This window comes from Amphiprion ocellaris, chromosome 10, assembly GCF_022539595.1.
Source record: "Amphiprion ocellaris isolate individual 3 ecotype Okinawa chromosome 10, ASM2253959v1, whole genome shotgun sequence".
In the NCBI taxonomy this organism is placed as follows: domain Eukaryota; kingdom Metazoa; phylum Chordata; class Actinopteri; family Pomacentridae; genus Amphiprion; species Amphiprion ocellaris.
In genome coordinates, this window is record NC_072775.1 from 28,584,358 (window position 1) to 28,612,181 (window position 27,824).

The 27,824-nt window shown below is 40.2% G+C and overlaps 1 protein-coding gene and 1 long non-coding RNA gene across 3 annotated transcripts in view; both read right to left on the reverse strand.

Annotated features, from left to right (window-relative positions):
• Positions 1-653: 653 nt before the first annotated feature.
• tmem68 (transmembrane protein 68) overlaps positions 654-27,824 on the reverse strand; it is a 62,599-nt gene continuing 35,428 nt past the window's right edge. For both annotated transcript variants that reach the window (XM_023284494.3, XM_055014098.1), the window contains 4 exons: positions 23,594-23,787; positions 20,390-20,450; positions 18,506-18,645; positions 654-1,553 (listed from right to left, as the gene is read on the reverse strand). In XM_023284494.3, coding sequence (XP_023140262.1) covers positions 1,443-1,553; positions 18,506-18,645; positions 20,390-20,450; positions 23,594-23,787 — 506 coding nt within the window. In that variant the 3' untranslated portion in view covers positions 654-1,442. The remainder of the gene's footprint in view (positions 1,554-18,505; positions 18,646-20,389; positions 20,451-23,593; positions 23,788-27,824) is intronic.
• LOC129349788 (uncharacterized) lies at positions 9,322-18,493 on the reverse strand. The gene is made up of 2 exons (XR_008602909.1): positions 10,693-18,493; positions 9,322-9,783 (listed from the first exon to the last, which is right to left on the reverse strand). It is a non-coding gene; the product is annotated as an uncharacterized LOC129349788 (long non-coding RNA).

Sequence of the window (27,824 nt, forward strand, 5' to 3'; positions counted from 1 at the left end):
ATTTACCTATTGATTTAAGTATACCTGGATATGCCATTAATAATTCCTCTGGTAAGAGTGAACATTAACAATAACAACCCTTGAAATACTTCACATGTATCTCCTATATAAAAAAAAAATCTCATCACTCAATCCAAGGAATTACTGTGTTCCACTATTTGCTTTCACTCAAGTGAAACTGATGATGAAGAATTGGGAGTTCAGAGTGCCATTACATTACAAGCAACTGTCTGTATAGTCACTGTAATTCATAGGAATGACCTATTCAACAAGAACGATTAACTAACATCATGAATATCTTGCTGATGTCAATGCACTTGTAATCAAAATTTTGATTACATTAATTGCCTATATCCCATATATTTTCTCAGAATAGCTATGACCACTTATATCTGATGTCACAAGGAAATATTGTGCATTGAAAATAATCTGTTTTCCTTTACATTCTATCTGAGGTATAACTATTGTAAAGTTCAAAGCCACTTTAGGAAGTCTAGCTTTAAACAGATTATTCTTGGGAATGAGCAAGTGAAATAATAGTCTGTGTATATACACTGTGTTCCAAATGATTATGCATATGCTGTTTTTGTTCATGTTTCCTAAGAAGTCAATACAAATGACAGTCGGTACGATTGTTTTAAAAGCCTCAACAATCATATTATAATCAGGATTTTATTAAATAAAACTTCAGATGATGACAACAGTATTTTTTTTAATAACTCAATATACAGTGTTCCAAATTATTATGCTCAACAGTTTCACAGACAACAGTATTTTTTTTAATAACTCAATATACAGTGTTCCAAATTATTATGCTCAACAGAGTTGCATAGGTTGTATTTGCTTGACAGAAATCTTCCCTAATACACCATTATCTGAATGAACCCATCTGCGCTCAGAATCAAACACATACCTTTTCAAGGTACGAAGAGCTCTCTTAAGTTTTTGTGGAATTTCCAGTGTTTTCATACCTTTTGCAAGGCATAGCAATATTTCACGCTTTTCATCTGCAGAAAGGTCTTTCTTTCTCCCCATACTGCACGAAACCCATGACTTACTTCATAACGTGAAACAACCTCCTTAAGTAGTTTCCCTTTAATTAGGCTCACCTGCCAAATTAATTCTCAAACCTGTCTGAAATTGATGTCAGTGTTTTAAACAGAGAGGAGAAACAACACAAGCAAAAAATTTCATTAAAAAACATAAAACCGAATGTTTATTTAACTGAAATCCTTCTTGCATAATAATTTGGAACACAGTGTACATCTTAGAAATATGCAATACAAAAAAACATGTATGTAAAATGAACTTTAGCTGCAGTCACTGTTTTTTGGGGAGCAGTGACTAAAGCTGTGCAAATAGTCCAGCTTGTTAGACCACGACATCTTCGCATACCACACCCCTCCGAGCAAACTGGATAATTTGTCGCTGTTGTTGTACTGCTATTGTAAATGATCTTTATGTTTGGTGTGGAATCTCTCCAACAATGCTCTCAGGATGTTCCCAGGGATCTTCTGGTGCTTGTCAATCAGAGACTGGATCGCCTGCTGCACCTGCAGAGCAAAAAAACATAGTTGGCAGCATTACGCCTCAGTGACTGGTGTTTAATGGAACAGCTTGAATTATTGCAAATATCCAGAGCAGCCCTTAAATATAATCACAACCAAAATGACAACCAAGCACTTAAATAGAAAGACTTGTAAACCTGGTTAACAGTGCATAAAATCCCACAGATCCATCAGTTAGGAACTTCAGTAAATGATCACATCAAATATCGCAATGGTAAACAATGTGATCTCAGTCTGATCATAGTAGTGGTGTTCCTTGGAGTCGCCTGAGCTGATAAACAGTATTTCTGAAAGAACTGATTGCCTTCATTTTTCATCACAAAGATTTCTGGATTATACTCAGAATGGCAGAGCAGCAACTCTGTAAACTGAAACATGAAGTTGATGAGAGAAGTCAGAGGAGAATGATCACTTTGATGTAGCATAAAACTTAAAGTTGGGTTGGTCCTATAACCCTGTTTTCAATATTTATTGTTTTTATCAAATACAGCATGTGGGTGCAGTATGTCAGTGTTCTTTTGGGAAAAAAAATCACCATGTATTATGAAAGCACATGACAGACTTTCTTTAAATTACAATTTAAACTTGAAAACACAGCATAATTCCACAATGTCACAAATGCATGCATGTATACTGGCATTTATATGTCACCACACTGCTTTAGTGTCTCACTGATAATGAAAATGCAGTCTGTCAGTCCTCATTAAGGCAGGGCTTCAGGTAGAGCGTCATTTAATCATTCAGCTCTGCTCTCTGGACAGATAGAGCTTTGCATTCAATTTACATAGTAGAAGAAGAAAAGGACAGTCTTGCAGGTATTTTTACATTTATCACACATCTTTGACAATGGTAGGTAGCTAAGTTATTTTTGTTGTTTTTGAAATAGTGTGACTGCTGTGATTCATAACAGTTGTCCCACCTGTCACGGTAGTCGGAGCTGGGATAGTTGATAGAAGATGTACTACTAGCAACCAAGAGATATCATTAATGGAGGATGTCATACAACATAGCAGGTGTGCGTATCATGGTAAGTGGTGGCTGGTATTTACAACAAGGATGAAAAGGATTTATTTCTTTTGTTGCTTTAAGGACAGTAATGCGATATTTTTTCACTTGTATTGGTATTATAGCACTTGCCATAATGTGTTTTAATAAACACGAGATTCATTGTAATGTGTGTTGAATTATCATCACTTTCGTAGTTTAGTGTGCATTTTAAAATCATGTATGCAATGTATGTTACAAAATAACCGTCATACGTTAACTTTCAACAGAATGACAATATGGAAGAAACATGTAACTTTGCCTATATATTGATATATATTTTCTCAGTGCAGAAACCAACGGGTGACGTCATGGTAGCTAAGTCCACCTTTATATACAGTCTATGGGAGAAAGTAAGAACTGATAGTCCTCTTCGTCATTGTTCATTGCTTACAGGAGTTATATGAAACTTGTGGATTTGCACGATAACCCCAAGACCCACCTCTTGTCACACATAAGCCAGTCACAGTGGTCATTCACCCCCCTGCTCTCACACATTGGGCCGCCTTCTTCTTCTTCGGTGTTCGTCTCCTTTGTTCTTTTTTTGGAGTTAATGTCAGTTGGCAAACCAGTTCATTTATGCATGACTGTCAACTACTGGGCTGAAGTGTGGAGCAGAAGTTTGTCAGCAACAAAAAATATTCAATAATAAAAAAAAAATCTGTAAATTTACTGGTCGCACATGTGCGAGTAGATGAAAAATTTACTCGCATTTTAGTCGCAAAATGCAACCACTTAGTTGCAGTCTGGAGCCCTGCCACCAAACCCAGGCTTCAGCAGTGGACATCTACCACCAGGCCAGCTACCACCAACTACCACTAGCTACCACCAGACCCAGGCTTCAGCTGTGGACATCTACCACCATGCCAGCTACCATCAGCTGCCACCAGACCCAGGCTTCAGCTGTGGATATTTACCACCATGCCAGCTACCATCAGCTGCCACCAGACCCAGGCTTCAGCTGTAGCCATCCACTGCTGGCAGCCTGGATCTCAGGCCCACAGCCTGTGCCTCTACTGCCACTATCACTGCTGCTGCTGCCACTGCTGCCACTGCTGTAGCTGTCCTGTTGGTCTTCCCTGCCTGCCTGCCTGCCTGCCTGCTATCATTTCGAGTAAGCTACAGCCTAAACCTCTTCATAAGTCATGTCAGGATGCAAATCAATATCCCTGCAGTCCACAACAGGTAATAGCCATGAGAGGTTATTTTCTCCTGCTGCTGTCATGATTTTCCCTTCAGTTTTCTGCCTTGTCATGGCATTGTATCTCAGGGGCTATGCTATTGGCAATCCGGATGTCCTACATCCACAATTGATAACTACAAGTTGTGTAACATCCTCACAAACAAGTTGGCACAATAGAAGGTCCCTGCATGCAAATATTGCTCAAACTGACTCTCATTGTCGTCTGTATTGCCTGTGGGTTATGCAATACTGCTGTTCTCATGGTGTTGCTTCTTCTCAGATGATCTTCAGCAAGACCCTTTGCCTTAAGACTAACTCTTGTAGTAATTTGTCTGTCATAAAAATCACTCGGAAATGTTTGGTAATTATGCTTCTACTGCTGTCTGGTATCCAGCCTAATCCTGGTCCTTTGACTACATGTCGTACACCAGCTGATTTTAAGAATCTGAGTTACATATCTTGCATATAAATGCCTGCAACATGCTTCCTAAAATGGACATGTTGCGTATCTGGGCTTGTTCAACTGGGGCTGATGTTATTGTCATTTCTGAGACCTGGCTCTTCAAATCTATATTAGATAGAGATGCAATTGATGGGTTTAATATTTATCACTCAGACGGTTCAAGGAAAGGCGGTGGTGTAGCAATTTATGTTAAATCTGGTCTTCCTACACAAGTTTTGCTCTCCACATCTGCTCTTAAGCAGTTTGAAATTTTCGCACTACGGCTTGATTTATCTGGTGGTCAGTTTATAACTGTTGTTGGCTGCTATAGGCCTCCATCTGCTACCGCTGGCACTTTATCCTCCTTAGTACAACACTTAGCTCAATTAGACTTTAAGGAAATCATCCTGGCAGGTGATTTCAATTAGGACTGGCTTTCACACATATCTGATGATTTCAAAGCACCATCGTATATCTTTGAATTTCACACAGTTAATTGAAAATCCCACTCGTCTTAACCCAAAATATCCAGACAAATCTTCTCTTGATCTTTCAATAACTAATATGCCACATAAATATTCAGCAATAGGGGTTTTTGCTAATGATCTCAGTGATCATTGTGTGGTCGGGGCAGTCAAGGAGACCCCGTATCTTTAATAAGAGAAATCTTAAGCACTTTAGTGAACAAGCACTTCTTCATGATTTATTTCATTTTAACTGGGGTCATATTTTATTGATCGATGACATTCATCTTGTTTGGAAATATTGTTATAATTTTAGTCATTTTATAGACAAACATGCTCCTTTTCACGGGTTTAGGGTGAAAGGATGTGAAAGCCCCCGGTTCACTTCTGTTCCAAGCCTCTTACACAAGAGGAATCGGATCTGGGCAGTTCGAGAAAGTCTGATACTGAGGCTGACTGGCTACACTTCCGACAATTGCATAATCGTTGTACTGCTTTCATTAAAAAAGCAAAATGTGATTATTATCCATCTCAGACCACAAATGGTCTAAATGATCCTAGGACATTCTGGCAAACTATAAAGTCTCTCTCTGCTAACTCTCGCTCTTCGGAGCTACCTCCTCAATTAATTGTTGACTCTGTCTCTGTGTCAGATAAATCTGAGATACTTCATTGTTTTAATAAACACTTTGTTGCGTCCTGCTCCTTGTTTATAATGGATTATCATGGATTAGATTTATATAGCGCTTTTCAAGGCACTCAAAGTGCTTCACAATGAATCTGTTATTCATTCACTCACACATTCTTACTCGGTGGTGGTAAACTACATTTGTAGCCACAGCTGCCCTGGGGCAGACTGACGGAAGTGTGGCTGCCAATCCGCGCCTACGGCCCCTCCGACCACCACCAACATTCACACGCATTCATACTCTAGTGTGAGTAGCAGCACTTTGACACAGTATCTGATGGTAAATCAGATAAATTTCCCCCTACAAGTCATGCCTCAGGCAGAAAGACTTTTACCTTCACACCTTTCTCTGTCAGAGAGGTTTGGAAGGCTTAAATCTGCAGGTCCTCACAACCTCCCACCTTACTTTTTGTGCCTGGCAGCAAATATCATAGCTGAACCAGTATCACATATTTTCAGTCTTTCTGTCCAAAACAATGCTATTCCTGATGTTTGAAAATCTGCTTTTGTACTCCCTCTACTGAAAGGCGGTGATCTTACACAGTTAAACAACTACAGACCCATTTCCAAACTCTGTATCTTGGCTAAGGTTCTTGAAAGACTGGTGAATGATCAGATCAAGGAGTTCTTGACTTTAAATGGTATCTTATCTCCTCATCAGTCTGGTTTTAGGAAGCAGCACAGTACAGTAACTGCATCAATGAAAGCTTTAAATGATGTTGTGGAAGCCTTGGATGCCAAGAACTACTGTGCGGCACTCTTCATTGATTTGTCCAAGGCTTTTGATGCCATTGACCATGATATTTTATAGTGGAGGCTGTCAGATATAGGCATATCAGATCCAGCTGTTGGCTGGTTCTCAAATTATCTCACCGATCGTAAGCAATGTGTGCAGCTCTGTGGTCTCCTCCAGCTTTCTTGGCATTACAAAAGGTGTGCCACAAGGTTCTGTCTTAGGACCCACTCTCTTTACTATTTATGTCAACAACGTGGGTCAAAACATAAATGCGTCTGTTCATTCATTCATTACTTTCACCGTCCCCTCAGTCCGCACAGAGCTCGGTAAGACAGCATTTTCTTACTTTCCTCCCTCAGCCTGGAACTCACTACAGCAGAGTCTGAAGCTGTCCCACTTGATTCCCCTGGTGGACTTCAAACGCCTTTTAAACACTATGGAAATATCAACTTTTAGGACTTGTTCTTGTTCTTAGTGTTTTTACATTTTAACTTCATTGCTTGGCGCTTTGCACATCCATTTTGATGTCTATGTTGGTGTTTTGTCATGACCTTGTTTGTGTGAAACACAGTGTTATATTGTATTGTTATATTGTCTAGTATAGGTCCCTTAGTGTTGTTTGTCAGTGAGTCAATGTTGTCTTGTTAAGTTTTTTAAGGACAGGTCTCTCTTGAGAATGAGTCCCCTGTACTGAGAGTATCCCCATTGTGTTAGTCTAGCTTTAGTATATTTATATATTATATATATTTTATTAATTGTTTGGTTTGATTGGTCTCACTTCTTCCTTGTCTCACTATTGTCAGGTCAAAATAATATAAAGCAACATTGGAAAAAAGAGGGAGGTTAGGACTGTTTCCTCAGGCCAGTCTGCTATCTTTTGCTTGCATGCCTCTCACATGTTGACACACCATACCCTTTGAGATTACCCTCATGGCTACTGAGTTTCTCCTTGCAACTTGATAATTCTTACTGAACTCTGGGAGCCTATGGTTACACAGTGTGTCCAAGGCTTTGTTGGATGTGTATAAATGAGATTTGAAATGTGAACATCTTTGAACAACATGCAAAGGTGTTTGGTGTCCTTGGGCATTATAGATCTACATAGTGTACTTATATGATGATTTCATCTAACATAGGATCAAGCCTACAGATCTTACTGTTCTTTTGCATAGTAAATGGAATTATTTCAAGTGCTGCAGTTTTAACTGGGAATACATCTCTATGAACATGGGCAGTGGCTGACCTTTCTGCCAGTGGGAGATCTTCCTCTGTGGGGAAACTATTGGCCAAGTTTGGTCCTACAAGTGCCAGGTTCAGTGCTTACCCTTTGGCCGCATGAGCAGGTAATGATGTATCTCAGGAAACTCCTTAAGCCTTTTGATGACTGATGTCTAAGTGACCTTTGGTTTAAGATATTATGCCACTATTTTAACTAGTCTTATCTAATCAGAGAAAAATGAAATAAGCTGCTTTGGGGGAGTTTTAGGATTCTTCACCACTATTGTGAATATGACCTTCCTCTGTCTCACTCTCTCTCTACACCTCCACAATAAAGATCACTCCTCACCAGAATGATAACTGTCAAAATTTTGACATGGATTGACATCTTAAAATAAAGTGCAGAACTTCAAAAAATAATGACTAAAAAACCAGAACTAATTTGTATTCATCTTTAACAATACATAAATGTTAAAAAATTTGAACAATTGAACATTTTTACAATTTTTTGATGTTTTACACATAGACTATATAAAGATGGATGTAGTGCCTGGCTCCAAAAATGAAGCCTACCCGGAAGTGTCAAAAACTTGCAATATCACACCGTCCACCAGGGACTGGCTCCAAAAAGCTCTGGCTCCATAGACCCCAGTTCAACACGGGAAAAACTAAAACTTGATAGACTGCTTTTCTATGGCTCAGGATTTTTTTTTCGTTAGCTTTCATGGTCTAAACAAGAGATCAGGTGACCGATCTTACAATAAATCAATACTGAATTTTAAATAGAGCGTTAAAGTTTTGCGGAGCCAGGGGGCGGTGGTTACTTGATTGACAGCCTGGTCTGGAATGATTGACAGGTCCTATGGAGGAGGTAGCCGAGACGCTCATTCATCGTAAACTCTATTCCTGTTTGGATTAATTCTGATATGATAACTGTTAAGTTTATTTATAGGTGAAGCAGCAGAACATTTTCCACAGATAGTTTTTCTGCCCATTGGCTTGTTTGAACCAATTTTCTACCTTCGGCTAATTCTACCAGCAAACACTGAAAGGACTCTAATAGTTCAGTAGGTAAATGTTTATTTTCTTATCGGTGCCAGTTTTAATTCACTTTATATGCAACTTTAGTGTCAGATATAGCATGTGCTATGCACTCCAGATGTTGGGGGAGTTTATTTCTGTGTGTGTTGACCAGAGAAGAGAGTTAGCATCCAGTAAATATTGGCTTTAATGTGAATTAGTGATGCTAACCGAACTAGCTGCTCAGTTGCAGCCTGATTAAAGTTAATGTAGCAGCATTAAGCTAACGATGTTTGTGTTGTGTTTTATGTAAACAGCTGAAATGAGTTGTGTTAGTGTAATGTCGTACATTTAGTTAATAAAACTGTTAGTGAAGACGCTGATTCATATTACTGTAATGTTTAAAAAAAACCTAAATGTGATTAAAACAGTAACGTTAAGGTTCTGTGTTATCAGTAGTCCTGAATATCTGTTGAGTCTTTTAAGTTAAACTGAATACAAGAGTAAATCTACTCTCTAATAGTCAACTTGGTTAATGATTGATTTGCATGTTGTAGTACTTATTCCTGCAGTGTAGACTGGAAAAATAAACTTCCAGAGTATAACCAAAGTAATGATGAACACTACAGTTATTACATTTAAATTACAGCACAGATAAACTGGATAATAAAATCTCCTCCTCTAAAGCTAAACTGACTACAGGCCTTTCTGTCATTCAGTGCTGATAAACTATATTAAACAAGAAATCTTTCCAGGAATACTTTCAAATGAACCTCTGCTGTTGATGCTGATACTGTGACATCTGTCTTCATCTCAGGTGTCTCATTTTCACTGTGAGGATCTTCTGAGTGAAGCCAACAGAAGGAAAACATCATCTGGTTGTGAAGAAGGAGACTGAATGGACGACATCCTCAGTGAACCACTTTCTGTTTAGCTTTCACTTACAGAAGGACAGACCAGCTGTTTCAGCTGTTTATTACTCTCTGTTCTTAGTATTCACAGGTTCTATTTATCACCTTTAACTTCACCTCTGCTGTTGGAGCAAAAATACAACAAAGTCCATGTTATTAATAGCAGGTATGCTGTATTAAAACATCAACACATTCAGGGCAACAGCTTCATTATTCCCTAAGATGTGTGAACACATGTAATAAATGTATGAAATAAATAATGTGTTGCTGACAGTGGAGTGTAAATACTGAATAAGACAAGTCACAAGACAAGATGTATTATGAAGAGGAGCTGAATCTGCAACGTTGTTATTACTGGAAGGATGATGAGGACATCAGTGCTGCTCTTCCTCTCAGTGATGAAGGAGAAGAAAAGACTCTTCACCTCAGACAACCACAGCTGGATGTTCATGTTCTCTGTAGCTCTCAGTCTGCATCAGACTAGATAGTCCCAATGATCCAGACCAAGGCTGGAAGGAAAAGACACTAACAGTGAGGAAACGATCTACAAGGTTCTTTAATTCCAACTGCTGGAACATTAAACATCAGAGTGAACACATCAGGATATGAATGGAACACAACACAGTGTTTGTTGTATTTTTTAATCTTATGGGAGTGTTTGTTTTCCTGGTTGAGGTCAAAGAACATTATACTGCCTCAGATGGACAATAAGGTTTATTCTTTTTTATTCTAATGTATAATTAGCATTAGCATGAGCTCCACACAGTTATCTGATCATACACTGTTGTAGAGAAAAGAATCTGTTCTGTTCTGCATTAATAGCAGCAGAAGGCAACTATCAGTCTCCTCTGTGGTCGAGTGTGACGGAGGGTAGACCTCTGTTACTGTTTCTGAAAAAATAATTTCAACAGAAGTTTTTCTCAGTGAAATAAACAGAAGCTGTTAAAACAGTCTGAGCCAAAGAACAGAGATATTAACTCAGAACTGAATTGTTCTTCATTTATTGAACTGAGAAATCAACATCCATCAGTAACAGAGTTCTGTGGAGGAACATTAACGTGGATTAATTTCTATCTGCTGATCATTAATGAACTGCACCTCAAGACAGCAGTTATCAATCCGTTACGATTGATCAGCTGTGACCTGAAGGACACTTAGCCACAGCTAACAGTTTACTAATTTATGACGCTGACGAACCTGATTTAGCATCAGTGTGAACATAAAGTTTGGAAACGTAACTTGAGATTTACAGAACAACTTTACAATACGACGTTAGAACATGTTTACATCAGAGGTTACAGTCTGATGTTAACTTGCAGTAACTTCAGCTACAGTAATGTGGGTGACTGCTTTATATGTGATATTGTCCAGATGTAGAGAAAAGTACAAGTAGTTACAAATATGACTTTAACACTTACCTGTAGAGTTTAGCTCCACATTTGGGGCCTAACATTGTTACCAGCAGCATCGGTAAACAGCAGAAGACGGTAAATGTGGGCGGGACGGAGGGTTCTCAGCTCTCAGTCAGTCTGATCAATCACTGCTCTCTGGCTCCGCCCTCTGAGAATCTTTTTCATCTCTGGCTCCAAGATGTCAACCAGGAAGTAGCAAAATCCGGGCTTCATTTTCTCAGTGCAGAAACCAACAGGTGACGTCACGGTAGCTATGTCCATCTTTATATGTAGTCTATGGTTTTACATCACTCCCCTTATATCCCTGCTGCTTAATGGGAGAACTGAGCTGCAGCTTGGCCTGCCAGTATTTTGAATTGTGGCCTGAATGGTGTCAGGGTCATTCTCAAACACATTTGAAGCTCATTAGTGAGTCTGGAACCATATTTTGTTTTGATTATGTTCATCATTGAGAAAGCTGCCTCGCAGCTGTTTGTTTAGCTGAACATAGTCAGCATGTGCAGGGCTACTTTCTTCTTGATGTCACGTTATTTGTCTTTCTATTTTGTCTGTCCTCCTCTCCTCTTTCCCTCACCTCTCAACTGTTTTCTGAATGTAGAGCTTCGATGTTTAGCTGCTAAACTTTAGCGGCTGCAATGCAGAGATTTCATTGGCTGAGTAGCATCATGTGGGATGTCTGAACTCGTACGTAATTGGTCTGTGTGTTTCCTGAGCTGATAACCAATGCTGTAAACACTGAAAAAGTTGCGACGGTAAAATAGAAGTGACTGGTTCAATTCAAAATCTGATTACAATTTACTGATTAGATGTTCGGGGGAACCTGTTGACCCGGCCCTGCTAGAAACTGGCCCACCAGGACAGTGTCCGGTATACCAGATGGCCAGTCCACACCTGGTCAGCAGTAGTGTGTGTGTGTGTTGCTCCGTGCTGGTGTGTGTGTCAAGCAAGAGAGAGCTGGGAACTGCGGCTAATTCTGGAGCTAAGTTATAATGTTTTTGTAGTTATTTTGGTGTTGGCTACTATCTACAGTAACCTGTGTGAAGGTTCAATAAACGACCGGAGAACGAGATAAAATCTCACTCATTCATCACAGAGGGTCACTACATTATTTTTGTGAAAGCCCGTTGCTCACTGGCTCTGAATACACATACAGACAAACCATGGGTCACAGGAGGGGTGGGATGTTGATCAGTATTTGGGATGGGCGCAATCACGTCTCACCCAAACTAACAGTTGAGGGAGGGTTTGGCAGGCTAGTTGGATGCCGCGCGTGGAAGAAATAGAGATAAATTAAGACAAGACAAGCTAATGGCTGTGGGACAGACTCGAACCCATGACCGCTGGGCCAGGGACTATAGTCCCGGTTTATATCATCACACACAACAAAAACCTTGAAGTGATGCAGACTGAGGCTCATGGGTGCCGTCATTTGTTACGATCCTACTAACCTTTCTCAGATCGACATCTTCCAAAATATTAATCAGCCTGCAGTCTATAGCTAACTACTTCGCTGTGACATTTGTCTCCACTGTCCTATGTATTAAAGCCTAAAAAGACCAAAAAAAGAAGTACAAACATGGATTTCATAGACTAAAAATCTTCTGCACTTTCAGTCCCAGCTGTGTATTTTTTTGTGTTCAACCACTTCACCTCTAACAGGGAGAGCTACTTCTGAACATAGACTGTTTATGCTGCTCCCTGATAAAAGAAAAAATGTTTCTGCTGGTACCTGTTCAGAAAAAATAAGAATACAGATTTAGAAATGTTAACTCGCTGTTGCTACGAAGGTTCCTGTTATAATGTTATGATCATGGCTCTGGACTCTGAGGGTAACTTGTTTTTCTATAACAAATTAGATAAAATGTTAATGCTCTTGCTGTGGCAAATAGCTTTGATTTTATTTGATTTAATTACATTAATGTTTAGGTTGAGATTTACAAGAACTGTTTAAACTGATAGTGTGTAAAGGGAATACTGCTGTTAAAAAGCATTTTATTTGTTTCACACGTTTGCAATCCAAATGTGATTACAATTCTGTTCATATAGCAGTATTTTTAAAATACAAGTGCAGAACACACTACTTTTAAATTATTTAACTTTACACATAACAATGCGATTGATCGTGATTCATCAAACAAAATCATGTGATTAATCACAAAACATTTTCAGCTCCCCCCTTCTTGTGAGTACTCCGTCTGGTTTAGTTAATTCAGCTTTAGTTTTGTAGGTTTTCACATTTAGTTAGTTGTTAGTTGTTAGTTAGTTTAGTTAGTTCTAACTTTTGTAGACAGTTTGGTTTAATTTCTCCCTCAATTCAGTTCCCTACTTTCTGTATTGGTTAGTTGCTTGTTTAATAAAGCCCCTCTTTCATATATATATTACCTGTCTGTCATTTTCTGTCTGCACCTGGGTCCTATGACCCCTTCCCGTAACAATCACCTTGTTTTCAAATAACTCATCAGTCTTCCTCATTAAAATCCTGAATACTGTGTTCCATTACGGTAGATGTTAATCTGATAATGCAGAAACTAAATTATTCCATTATCATTTACTGTGTATATTTATTTATTGCCATGTCCCAAAACAATGGAGGGCGGCTATCTTAACATCACTCAAATTAACTATCTTGTTGATAGGGCTGAAACATCACTGCATACAGTACTCAAAACTTTTGCTCCTCTGAAAAAGAAGGCAATAAATCAGAGGGCTAGCTCCTTGGTATAATTCACAAATGTGCACTTTAAAGCTGACTTTGCAAAAGCTGGGTAGACAGGGACATTCTACTCATTAAAAAGGAATTTCACTTAGTCTGGAAAGCAGAACTATATATTATCTTTACCTGAGGGAAATCGTAACAATCACAGGGTTTGTGCCAGCACTGTGGCGAGACAGTCACAACTCTGTTGAGCTTTGTGGTCCTTGCCTTCAACAAGCCAGGAAAGTCATTTGGCGCCATTTCAAATTGGCTACAGATCCCAAAATCAACTGTGCAAGCAATTGTTTTTTTAGTATGAAGTGCATAGTATAGCACAGCTGTGTCACTGCCATGATCAGGAAGAAAACAAAAGCTATCACCTGCTGCGGAGTGACAGTTGGTCAGGATGGTCAAGAGTAAAACAAGAATCACTAAAAAGCAGGTCTGCAATGAATGAGCAGCTGTTGGAGCACAAGCGTCAGTGCCCACAGTCAAATGTGTTTTACATCTACACGGACTTAGAGGCTGCCATGCAAGAAGAAAGCCCTTCCTCTAGAAATGACACCTCAAGGCTTAAATGAATTTGCTCTGATCACATGGTCAAAAAAAATATCCTTGGCTGAAAGTTCTCTGGTTAGATGAAGCAAAAATTTAGCTATTTTGCCCCAACTCCCAAAATGTTTGGACTCACTGCAGTTTGCCTACCAGCCTGGCATTGGGGTTGATGATGCAGTGATTTACCTCCTGCACAGATGTCTCTCTCACCTGGAGAAGACGAAGAGCACTGTGAGAATCATGTTTTATGATTTCTCCAGTGCCTTCAACACCATCAAGCCTGCGCTTCTGGGGGACAAGCTGGAGCAGACAGGAGTAGACTCTCACCTCACAATGCGGCTGCTGGATTACTTTACCAACCGGCCACAGTTTGTGAGGCCAGGGGACTGTGTGTCCGACACTGTGGTCTGCAGTAGGAGGGCCACGCAGGGGACTGTCCTTGCCCCCTTTCTTTTCACCCTCTACACAGCAGACTTCTCCCATCACACCACAAACTGCCATCTTCAGAAGTTCTCTGACGACTCCGCCATCATCGGCCTCATCACAGAGATGAGGAGGAGTACAGAGAACTTAACCGGGACTTTGTGGACTGGTGCCTGTTGAACTGCCTCCAGATCAATGCGGTGAAAACCAAGGAACTGGTGGTGGACTTTAGCAGGAACAGACACACTTCTCCTTCACCAGTGAACATCCAGGGAACGGACATTGTTCACTTAAACAACAAACTGGACTGGACACCAACGCATTTTGTAAGAAAGGTCAGAGGACCCTTGATCCTGTGGAGGTGGTGGGAGACAGGAGGATGATGACAAAGCTGTTGTCTATCATGGAGGACACCTCCTACCCCCTGCAGGAAACAGTATCATCACTGGGCAGCACCTTCAGTGACAGACTGCTTCACCCACGGTGTAAAGAAGAGATACCGCAGGTCCATCTTTCCTGCTGCAGTCAGACTTTACAATCAAGCCTGCTCCCAGTAGCTCAGTTCACCCACCTACAAACTGTGCAATAAAAATGTACATAATGGTGCTGTGCAATTTCATAAGAATGTTGCTGTAAATATTGTATTTTTTCTTCTAGAAGGAGAAAATATTTATATCTATGCACTGTGTGCATTGTGTGCTGCTCTCTTTTTTATTCTGTTCCATCTGCTGCTGTTACATTGTAAATTTCCCCCTGTGGGATCGATAAAGGTTTGATCTATCTATCTATCTATCTATCTATCTATCTATCTATCTATCTATCTATCTATCTATCTATCTATCTATCTATCTATCTAGAAGAGACAGCCTTACCCCAAAAACACCATGCCCACTGTCTGTAAGCATGGTGGTGGTAGTATTATGCTCTGGGGCTGTTTTGGTGCCAGTGGAACTGGTGCTTGACAGAAAATAAATGCAATAAGAAGTAGAATTACCTCAACATCCGTCTATTATCTATACACCACTTGATCCTCATTAGGGTTGCGGGGGGGCTGGGGCCTATCCCAGCTGACTTGGGGCGAAGGCAGGGGACACCCTGGACAGGTCAATTACCTCAACATTTCTCAGAAAAACCTAAAATCATCAGCCAGAAGGATGGGTCTTGGACCCAGCTGGGTGTTCTAACAAGACAATGACCCCAAACACATATCAAAAGTAGTAACAAATGGCTAAATAGGGCTAAAATCACAATTATAGACTGGTCTCCCCAAAGTCCTGACCTAAACCCATCAAGAATCAGTAGACTGTGATGGACAAACAAGTCTGCGTCAGAAAGTCATCGAATTTAGTTGAACTATACTAATTTTGTCAAGAGGTGTGGTCAAAGATAAAACCAGAGGCTTGTAAGAAGCTTGTTTACAGCTACCAAAAGCGCCTAGCTGAGGTGAAAAGGGACATTCAAACAAAAATTAGCATTGCTGTATTTTATTTTTTATGTATTTTTGTTACCCAGCAGACTTTGTCATATTTACAAAAGCCCTAGAGGACATACAACAGACAAGAAACAAAATGATTGGTCTTTGTGATAAAGACCAATCAAAAAATGTCTAGATATAAAATGTCTAGGCAAAGTAGGCAAAAGTCAACTCAAACTGGTTTCATGACCACAACACTGAGTTCTGTGGACTTCACTTGCCTCCTCAGGCCCTAGATCTGAATTCATTAGAACACTGTGGAATGTGGTAGAGTGGGAGTTGGCCAGCATGAATTTGCCATTGACAAATCTGTACAAATTATGTGACGCAATCATACCAACTTAGAGCAGAATCTAAGAGAAGTGTTTTCATTATGACACCAACAATTAATGTTCTAGGTAGTAGCATTCAAGAAAAGAAGTGTATTAAGCAGCTTGTTTTCATTTTCGATGATAGGTGAATATATTTAGAATTTAGTATTCATCTTTTAATTGTCTTGTGTTATATTTGACATCCTTTAAATCTATATGTCAACTATTATTTAGGGTTGTGAAAAGCAGATATATTTCAATTAGTGCTGTCAAACAATTAAAAAGTTCAATCAGATTAATCACTGGGGTTGCTGTAGATCAATTTAGATTAATCTTGATTAAATATCATTCTTGTAAATCTATATTAATCGCGTTCATTTTGCGTGAGCCAACAGATTCAAGAAAGAAGGGAATATATATGCACCTAACATGTTTATTAAACACCTGTGCTTCGGTGAAAAGAAAGCTTCTTCTTGCAGAGTGTTCATATTACTGTAAGTTGGTGGACTGTTCCGTCTTTGGGTTTTTTTGTATTCAAAAAGAGGGCCAACATGCTGTTTAGCGCAGGGGTATTCAACTAAAATTCAAAGAGATCTGGTCAGAGAAAATATATTAAAGCAAAGGTGCAGAAAATCCTAATGTCTAACTTGAATTAGTGTGATATATGTTGATGTAAACTAGTAGTTATATTAGTGTCTAATAAATAACTTTTGATATACACATCTGAAAATAAAGTGAAAAATAATGACTGAACAACCTGAACCAACTTCTATACATCTTTAACAATACCTAAATCTCAAAAAATGTAAACAGTTGAACACTTACATTTTTTTTCTGTCTTACATCACTCCCCTTATACCCCTGCTGCTTTGAATCGTGGTCTGAATGGTGTCAGGGTCATTCTCAAAACACATTTGGAGCTCACTGGTGAGTCTGGAACCATATTAAGTTTGGATTACATTCATAGTTGAGAAGCTGGCTTACAGCTGTATGTTGAGCCAAATATAGTGAACATATGCAGGGTGGCTTTCCTCTTGGTGTCAATTTGCTTATTACTCCGCCAAGGAACGGCGGAGTTTATGTGATGATCTGCATATGTCTGTCTGTGAATCTGTCTGTCCGTCTGCAACATTACTCTAAAACAGACAAATGGATTTGGATGAAATTTTCAGGGAAGGTCAGAAATGACACGAGGACCACCTCATTAGATTTTGGCAGTGATGCAGCTTATAGTCTGGATCCACGGATTTGTTAAAGATGTTCCATTGCAAGATATAGCGGCCGGGACAGCATCGCCATAACCATGACAAGTGAACGCTGTGTCAGTTACCTGAATCAATTCACTCGACCCACTGCATATTTAGGTCACGCAATTCAGTATCTGTACTACATAACGTACGCATGCACAACACATGCCTGTGCTCACGCAAGGTAATTATTTATTTATTTAGTTAGTTTGTGGGTCGATCTATTGTTATAAGAGTGTGTGGCTCCGTTGTGAGAGAGAGAAAGCAGCGTGTGTGTGTGTGTGTGTGTGAGAGAGAGAGAGAGAGAGAGAGCGAGAGAGAGCGAGATATCCGAGTGGCCCTGAATGCAGTGAGAGCGAGTGAAGATGAGAGCCGGTAAAGAGAAGAAGAGTTAAGAAGTGTAGCTTCTGGGTTAGTGCAACTGTACGGCTCCTGTGTTTTGCCTTCCACAACCACTGGTGAAGTGAACGGGGTTAACCCCGAAGTGAACCAAGGTAACTTCGGCCCTGGAGAACCGACCTCCCCTGTGCTTTCTGACCACGGTCGGACAGCTGAGCAGGAACGGTTAACACTATATTAAATGATCAGATTCTATGTTGCCGTGATTTCTGAATACAAACTGAGGAATGAACAGTCTTGGCGGAGCACTGTATTCTCTAAGTGCTTTTCTTGTTGATCTTTTTGTCCGTCCTCCTCTTGTCTGTCCCTCACCTGCTTTCTGAACTCAGCTGCAATGTTTAGGCAGGAATGCAGAGACCAGTTCATTGGCTGAGTAGCATCATGTGGGATGACTGAACTCGTACCTAATTGGTCTGTGTTTCCTGAGGTGATAAACTAATGCCGTAAACACTCGAAAAGCTGCGCCGGTGAAAATTTACAATACCTGAAGTACCTTGTTTCAGGGATTTTGAGTCATTCTACGCTGCAGATTCATTAATTGCGTTTTTAAAAAATTAATCTGATTAATTATGGTGCTGGATTAATCCGCGTTAACGCGTTAATTTTGACAGCCCTAGTTTCAACAACTGAAAGAGAACAGAGGCAAGTAAGAAAGATGCAAAGAAATAAAGAAAGGATTGTGTTGCCAGCAGTGTCATAGTTATGACTCACTCACTTTTTCTGCCAGCTCTGCAGCATTCATGTTGGGGTCATACGGGATGGGATCACCAAGAAAGGTTCGAAATTTGACAGGAAATCCACCATAAACAGGAGCTACAGGGAGACGAAACCTCTCATACACCCAGCGAAAAAATCCTGTTCAAAAGAGACAAAAAAAGAACACAGTAGATGGAGAAATATCAAGAGAGGGTTCAGATCAGACTGCAGACAATGGCAAATATATGTTATCATCAGATTTACATTCACCACAGTAAACACTTCTTCTGCAATGACACTATGACACTAAGACTTTCATATTTTATATCCTTTTCCTCCAAAAAGTCCATGATTTACTAACAAGTAGTGTATGTGTATCACAATCTGCAAAATATTTCTTTACTGTGCAATGGCATTCTGTTGCTCGTAAAAAAAATTATTTCTTTTACAAATGCACTAGAAAGTCAAGCTGTTGGACTGAGTGACATTTTCCTTCATGAACATAAACACACCTCAGTTTGTCTGACTGCACCAAATTCTCCAATCCAACCGATTATGAATAATTACAACTAAATTTCGATGCATCACTACAGGTGCATCTCAAACAATTAAAATATGGTGAAAAAAGTTCAGTATTTTTTATCAGACATTGATCAAAGTGAAAATTACATATACTTTGGACTCATTACACACAAAGTGAACTATTTCAAGCCTTCATTTGTTTTAATTTTGATGATAATGACTTATAACTCTGTATAGAAGGTCAGATCTGGTGAGTTGTCTGCCCAATCTAGCACTGCAATGCAATGGTCAGTGAACCATTTACAAGTGGTTTTGGCAGTGTGAGAGATGCCAGGTCCTGCTGAAAGACAAAATTTCCAATCATCCAATGACAGCCTGCTCTGCTGTGTCTTTAAAAAAAAAGACAGCAGAGCAGGGCAGTGGACTGATACACAGTTAAGATTCTACCATCACTACATGCTTCCATCTCCACAAAGTTCTTCAGCAGATGGAAGCATGTAGTTCTCCAAAATCTGCTGGTAGCCAGCTGGGCTGATTTTGGACTTGATTATGCATAGTGGACCGTCACCAGTAGATTACATGGCAGCCACATTATCACTGACTGTGGAAATGTCACAGACTTTATGCAACTTTGATCCTGTGGCTCTCCACTCTTCCTTCAGATTCTGGGACCTTGATTTCCAAAATAAGTGCAAAATTTTTAGGAATCGGGACAACTTTGCAATGGTCCACTTCTTTCTCTTGCTTCTGACATTGTTTGGTGTTCAATGGGAATTTGACACTTGTAGCCCATTTTCCAGACACGTCTGTGCATGATGGCTTTGCATGCACTGACTCCAGCCTCAGCCTATTGCTTGTTAATCTGCCCAGCATTCTTGAATCTGCTTTTCTTGGCCATCCTCTCAAGTCCGCAGTCAACCCTTTTGCTTGTGCACCTTTTCCTACTACATTTTCCTTCCAGTTAACTTTCCATTAATTTCAGCAATATACTTTTGAGTCTTACCCCTCTTGTGGACGGAGTAAAGGAAATAAAGGCTTGAAATACTTCATTTTCTGTGTAATGAGTCCAGAAAATATATAATTTTCACTTTGAACAGTGTCTGATGAGAAATATGGAACTTATTTCACCGTATTATATATATTGTATACACACACACACACACACACACACACACACACACACACACACACACACACACATATATACACACACACACACACACAGGACTCAAGCGCAAAGAACAGATTATTCCATATGCACACTTTATTGGAGTCAAGTGGTGTCCAAGTGCATCTCATATAATTGGGTATATGAGATGCACTTGCCATCACTCATCAGCTTGTTGATATTATTTTACTTCAGCCTTCTTTTCACACTTACTGAGAGTTCCCAGAGATCTGAAGCCTTCCCGCACATTCTGAGTAAACATTGGAATTACTGGCTGTAAGACAGAAGACAATTTAAATGAACAGGGCGGTGGGTTGTCTACCACAAAATTCTAACACAGAGGGTGTAGGTAGCATTTTATTGAAACTGAATCCAGTACCAAATCCGCTTCTCAAATCCAACTGAATGCCTTCATAACCCTTTGATGCTGGGATGATGGGTCAGGAGATACCCATTTTCCATTGGATTTGGGTCACTTTTGACCCATGTTCGGCTCAAAGGGATAAATCTCACTAAGCTTAGCACTCCTTATTCACAGGTAACGAAAGTTGTACACCAATCAGCCACAACATAAACCACCTGTCGCCATAGTGAGGGCAACAAAGAAGACCAAAATGCTGGAGACAAGACCACAGAGCACAAAGTCAATGTAACTTCAATAAAAATTACTGGAAAATATGAACAAATGTTGGAAAACAGCTGAAGAGTTCAAGCAGGGAGAATCCAAAGTCAGAAAAAAGTAAATCTAAAAGATAATATATTTATAATATAAATTCAGGAAGTGGTAACCAAAAACAAGAAAGCAGAGACACAAGGCACAACATAGAGACCTGAGGGAGATATGCAAGAAAGGATGAAGCTAAAAAGATGGACAGACAACTAACAAGGAGAACAACTGGACTATAAATACACAGGGCACTGTTTGGGAAACAAGGCACAAGTAAAATGAATTAGGCAGGAGAAAAAAAACACAAAGGTAAGGAGCAAAAACACCAAAAGGTTAAAAAGGTGCCATTATACCATGATAATCAATTCACTTCTCCTGCCAGCGGTTTTAATGTTGTGACTGATTGGTGTAAATAGGTCAAAGCCAGTCAAAGATTTTGTTCAGATCTGTGATCCCCTGTTCTTGGGAGGGAAGCCAGAAACAAAATGCTAAAAGTAAATGCAGCATTATTGTAGATAGCCCTAACGTATCATCATAACCTGTAGCTTTAACCTAAAAATGAGCTGAGCAGCAAAAGACCTGAAATGATTATTAACTGATATTACAGAATGGCTATGCAATAAAGCAATAAATAACAAAAAAATCACATATAATAATAAGCAATAAAGCACAGTCCCCTTACATTAACATTTATAAGGTATATATGAACAATGACTAGCTGCTTTATAACTCAATTTGTTATAAATCATTATTAACTGCATATAACAAACGAATAAAATATTGATTACACTATATAACATATCATTGCTCAGATATTTCACACATGTACATGTGTAAAATCATTAGCTACAGTGCGATATAGCGCAGTAATATAAGAATATCTCATATCTTATCAGTTTTATTCATTATAAACAATTCTACACTTCCAAGTCATGACCAATCAAGTCACATTATGACGTAAACGTGTAATGATAAATACTACTCATGACTGACAACATATTTGTTAGTTATTCCACTGGAAAGGGGCGCTAAAGAAAGAAGTATATTCTGTATAAACTATTAATACTGAAAAATGTACAAAAACTGTTTTATACACTGAACAAAAACTTAAACGCAATACTTTTGTTTCTGCTCCCATTTTTCATGAGCTGAACTAGATCTAACACTTCTATGTACACAAAAGTTCTATTTCTCTCAAATTTTGTTCACAAATTTGTCTAACTCTGTGTTAGTGAGCACTTCTCCTGTGTCAAGATAATCCATCCACCTCACAGGTGTGCATATCAAGATGCTGATTAGACAGCATGATTATTGCACAGGTGTGCCTTAGGCTGGCCCCAATAAAATGCCACTCTAAAATGTGCAGCTTTACTGTATTGGGAGGGTCTGGGACGGGGTTAGAAAACCAGTATCTGGTATGACCACCATTTGCCTTGTGCAGTGCAACACATCTCCTTCGCATAGAGTTGATCAGGTTGCTGATTGTGGCCTGTGGAATGTTGGTCCACTCCTCTTCAATGGCTGTGCAAAGTTGCTGGATATTGGCAAAAACGCCCATCCAGCGCATCCCAAACGTGCTCAATGGGTGTCATGTCTGGTAAGTATGCTGGCCATGCAAGAACTGGGATGTTTTCAGCTTCCAGGAATTGAGTACAGATTCTTGTAACACGAGGCCATGCATTATCGTGCTGCAACATGAGGTGATCGTTGTGGATGAACAGCGTAACAGTGGGCCTCAGGATCTCGTCACGGTACCTCTGTGCATTCAAAATTCCATCCATAAAATGCACCTCAGTTCGTGGTCCACAACATACGCCTGCCCATACCACAAACCCACCGCAACCATGGGCCACTCGATTCACCACGTTGACATCAGCAAGCCACTCACCCCACGATAGACACGCTGTCTGCCATCTGCCCTGTACAGTGAAAACCGGGATTCATCCCAGAAGACAACACCTCTCCAAAGTGCCAGATGCCATCAAATGTGAATATTTGCCCACTCAAGTCGGTTATAATGACGAACTGCAGTCAGGCTGAGACCCCGATGAGGACGACAAGCAGGCAGATGAGCTTCCCTGAGACGTTTCTGACAGTTTGTGCAGAAATGCTTTGGTTATGCAAACCAGTTGTTGCAGCAGCTGGTGGCTGGTCTCAGACGATCTTGGAGGTGAAGATGCTGGATGTGGAGGTCCTGGGCTGGTGAGATTACATGTGGTTTGTGGTTGTGAGGCTGGTTGGATCTACTGCCAAATTCTCTGAACACCTTTGGAGACAGCTTATGATAAAGAAACGTACATTCAATTCACAAGCAACAGCTCTGGTGGACATTCCTGCAGTCAGCATGCCAATTACATGCTCCCTCAAAATTTGCGACATCTGTGGCATTGTACTATGTGATAAAACTGCACATTTTAGAGTGGCTTTTTATTGTGGCCAACCTAAATCACACCTGAGCAATAATCATACTGTCATACGTAACAGCAGTGTGCAATTTTATGTCACACAATACACACAGTTTATTTCTACTACACAGAACTCCATTATGATGGATATCTCTAGTTCAAACAAGTTATACTTTTCACATGCAAAGGACAGAATACACTGGGCATGACGACCAGTGTTTCAATGGTCTGTTAATGTATTTCAAAACATTTTCAACATTATAAACTTCAATTACACTACATCTGCAGGTGTCTTGAAAAACACCGTAAAGAACTGTGACATTAAGTGAAACTGAAACAACGCACCACTTGAGAGTCAATGGCGACCTGAGCAAAGCCTTTGCGTTTACCCCAAAGAAGAGGGTAGGTCTCATCACTGAACAGAGCTTCCCGCACTCCACCTGGAGAAATCCCCAACAGGTGGCCATTCCTCAGAGCCCGCACACACTCCTCTTGAGGACCATGAATCACGCTGAACACTTCCAACAACAATTTGAAACCTGGAGGAAGTGGAAAGGATTGGAAAAGAATTCAGATAAGGCTGGCACTGAAAAAAGTAAGAAAAAGATGATCTACACCAATATCTAAATCCAAACATATTTCATATTTAGAATTTTAAACACAACAAACACTGTTTAATAAGTTTTATGTTAGTTCTAAACACAAGATCTCATACCTACACTTAAAGTAACATAATGGGTGACTTGCAGTGACTTTGCATATTTAACTTTAATTTGTGTTGTGAGAATTCTGTCTTATCTTATTCCTAATCTTTTCAAAATACTATTTATTTATGTATGTGTGTGTGTATATTTTTAAAATTGTGTTTTCCTTACCCAGATTTTTACTTTTTTAACTATGCATTTGCATGGCTGTTTAACACAGATTTTTAGACAGCTATAATGTCCATGTCTTTCTTGGGAGTGTTGCTTGTGCATGTCCTCAATATATAAGGACCCAACAAAATGCACTTCAGTACATCACCAGTGGGGGCACAATCAGAAAGCAGCACATTTTGGCTACAACAGAATATAAACCTTGTAATGCGTTCCCTATATTGTGAGACCCTTAAATTAATGGCTGGACATACTATCTACGATGTGGCCACTGTTCCATTTTCTCTCATGACCTTAGCATCAACAATATTGCAACCAACTTAATAGTGACCACTGACCTTGTTTATGTTGTGGAAAAGCAGGTGTTTAGGCTAGTACTTGGGTTATTACAACCAGTGCAACTAGTATGCAGGCAAATATGTGGAATCACAGCTGTTATGACGACTATGTACTGGTAAAAAGCAAGTACAGTTAAACCCAAAATTATTCATACCCCTAATTTTTTTTAGTGTCACGAAGAGTGCTATGTCCAAAATTGTTTTGAGAAAATGCAACATCAATACAATTTCAAATGATTTAGCTAATTTCCACAATGTTCTTCAGCATACTACTTGACCATAAATTGAGAACAGCGATTCAGCAGTTCTGTAGTCAGTAACTAGAAAATTGCAAGTCATGGCTACAACCAAAGAGCTCAAGCTTACTACTAGGATCCAGACAAAGAGCTGCACAATTGGACTGCTGACAAGATAGGAAACGGCTACAAAGTCACATCCAAGTTTTTTCATGTGTTAGTCACCACAGTGCAAATCAGCAAAAAAAGTGTAAACATTTACACACTCTGCTAAAAGGAAATGGTAGGAAACCAAAAGAGACCCATGCACCGGTATGAATAGTACTGCAAAAGGCCAAGAAAAATCCAAGGTTCACCATGAGGGCCATCCTGATGAATCTAAGCAATTTTGGTACCAACAACTCAAGGCACTCTAGTAAATGTTGCACAAAGCTAGTCTCAATGTATGCCAACCAAGATGGGATCTACTTTTTCAAAGCCCCTTTCAGACATGCATCCCATTTTATTATTTTGAAGGCAATTTAAAGTGTCGGCTTCATGTTTGAATGCAGCACAAGTCTGACCGGCAAAATAATGGATAGATATGCATAAGTTATGAAAAGTAACTAAGGGAAGAATTATTCCACATTTCAGCAGTGACATTGTCCCGAAAACATCACAGAGCGCTGAAAAAAATTTCGGACACCCAATGCATTTGTGAAATATTGCATTACGAATCACTCTTAGGTCTTCAAGTGCAATTTCTTTTAGTACAGTCACAGCCAAAATACTAAAGAAATCCTTAAAAAGTCATTAAAAACTTTAAATTGGGGGTGCCCGTATAGCTCAACGCGTTGAGCGGGTGACCCATGTACAGGGCTGGTCCCCAACGCAGCGGCCCGGGTTCGATTCCCGCTCGCGGCCCTTTGCTGCATGTCTTCCCCCGACTCTTCTCCCCTGTTTCCTGTCTCTCTCTCTCTCACTGTGCCTATCTAATAAAGCCAACAAAAAGGCCAAAAAAATAACTTTTAAAAAATAAATAAATAAATAAATAAATAAATAACTTTAAATTGAGTGGTTCCATAAAGACACATTAGAAACTTTGAGTATTGGATCATTCTGGTACCAGTAACCCACTAATGAAAGCTGTGCTTTTTATTAAAAGGTACACTTTTTGTTGCCACAGGAGCTTCAGCAGCAGTGGTCAGACCAAACTGGTGTCCAGTGTTCCACCCGCACTGTACTTGGCCAACTTTTAGATCATGGATAAAGGTCCCACAAGGCTGTCAAGAAGCCCCTGATCAATGAGAGACAGACGTTAGCCCGCTGTCGTTGGGCCCAAGCACACAAGAACTGGACAACCAGGAACTGGAAGAAAGTTCTTGTCGATCCGGCCGCTTACCAGGCATCTGGACCCCCACTCCTCGAACAGGACCAGGATTCATTCCTGGCCACTGCTCTCCGCCGATTGCGTCAGCGCCGACGTGTCTCCACAACTGTCGGTCCACGGGAGCCTGCTTTCCCCCTCCCTCCCTGTAGTGAGTTCCGGCCTTAGTTTATTTTTATCTATTACTATTCCTTAGCCTGGCCTTAGCTTCGGTTTCTGTTCATAGCTTTTGTCTCAGTTAGTTATATACTCCTTTCCTAGCTTGATTTGTATTAAGTATTATTTGTATTAAATAAGTTTAATTTTGATCTGCCTCCACCTGGTCTGTATGATCTCCCTTTGGGTTCTCCTCCACCATTCCGTGACAATTCTGTGGTCAGATGAGTCCAGTTTCCAGCTTTATCTTCCTCTTGCTAATGTGAGGGTATGCAGGTCAGGCGAAACATTATCTCCAGCATGTACAGTACCTACTGTCAAGTATGGTGGAGGCAGTATCATGGTTTGAGGATGCATGAGTGCTGCTAGCATTGGTCATCTCATTGTCTGTACCAATGCCTTCACCTCATGCTCTATGCTATGTTGCTGCATCACATCAACAATTCCCAACTCCTGTACAGAAGCCCATTGGACCACCATATGGAGCTGCTTATATGCATTCTCAAAACACAAACAACCTTGCCAAAAACCTTGCCCGCAGCCAAGTAGTCACGTCAGGGTTTACCACGTATGATGACCAGCCTACTGACTACTGGGCCTAGAAGACATATTTTCAGAATGCTATCAGTGGCTTAGATCTGTCTGCCGCAGAGGAACTCGACCTGTTAATCAAGTATCTTGGAAAAGAGTCGTCATAGCATGTTAAAAGAATAAAGGCAGTCAACATCAGAAGGTCTCTCACTGGACTGACAATGGTATGGAAGAGGCTCGAGGAAACATAATAGGCACCTGAATCCAGCGAACAGGCCCCTTTCAATAAGTCAGAAAATCTCCCCAAGATCACCACAAAGGACCCACAGAGACTCAGGGATCTAGCAGACCTGCTGTTAGAGCTTGATGCAAGGTGGCTTCCTCCCAGGCTTCTCATATTTTGACACCTCTCGAGGAGTAAACCCAATAACTGAGAAACTTCGGCACAACATTCAGGAGAAGTGGATATCCTTTGAGTGCAGATACAAACAAGAACATTTAGTCAGTTTCCCCCCTGTCTCTGTGTTTACAGACTTTGTTTGCAAAGAGGCAAACGCTCGCACAGACCCCAGCTTCAACTTCTTCACGACCTCACAACCTCCAGAGGAGAAAAGGAGTAGTTGGGAGAGACATATGAAGATATCTGCCCACATAACACAAGTGGCCTCTGTAGACAGTCCCGAGGCTAGGAAGGACAATAGATCAGCCGAACCAAGCAGACACTGCCTCTTGCACAAAAAACCTCATGTCTTGGAAAAATACAGAGGCATTCCTGGTAAGGGCTTAGATGAACGCAAACAGTTCTCACAGAAGCTCGCAATCTGTTTCCGTTGCTGCTCCTCCGCTGACCATATTGCCAGGAACTGCAAAGCTGTGGTAAAATGCATTGAATGTGAGAGTATGAACCATGTATCAACACTGTGCCCAGGGCCAGCCACTTGGAGGTTTAAGCCGTCCCTTCCTGCTACAGAGCACGGCGGGGAGGAGGATGAGGCAGATTCCCAGGAGGTCACCTCTAAGTGTACACAAGTTTGTGGTGAAGGACTAAATGCAAGAGTATGTGCTAAAATATGT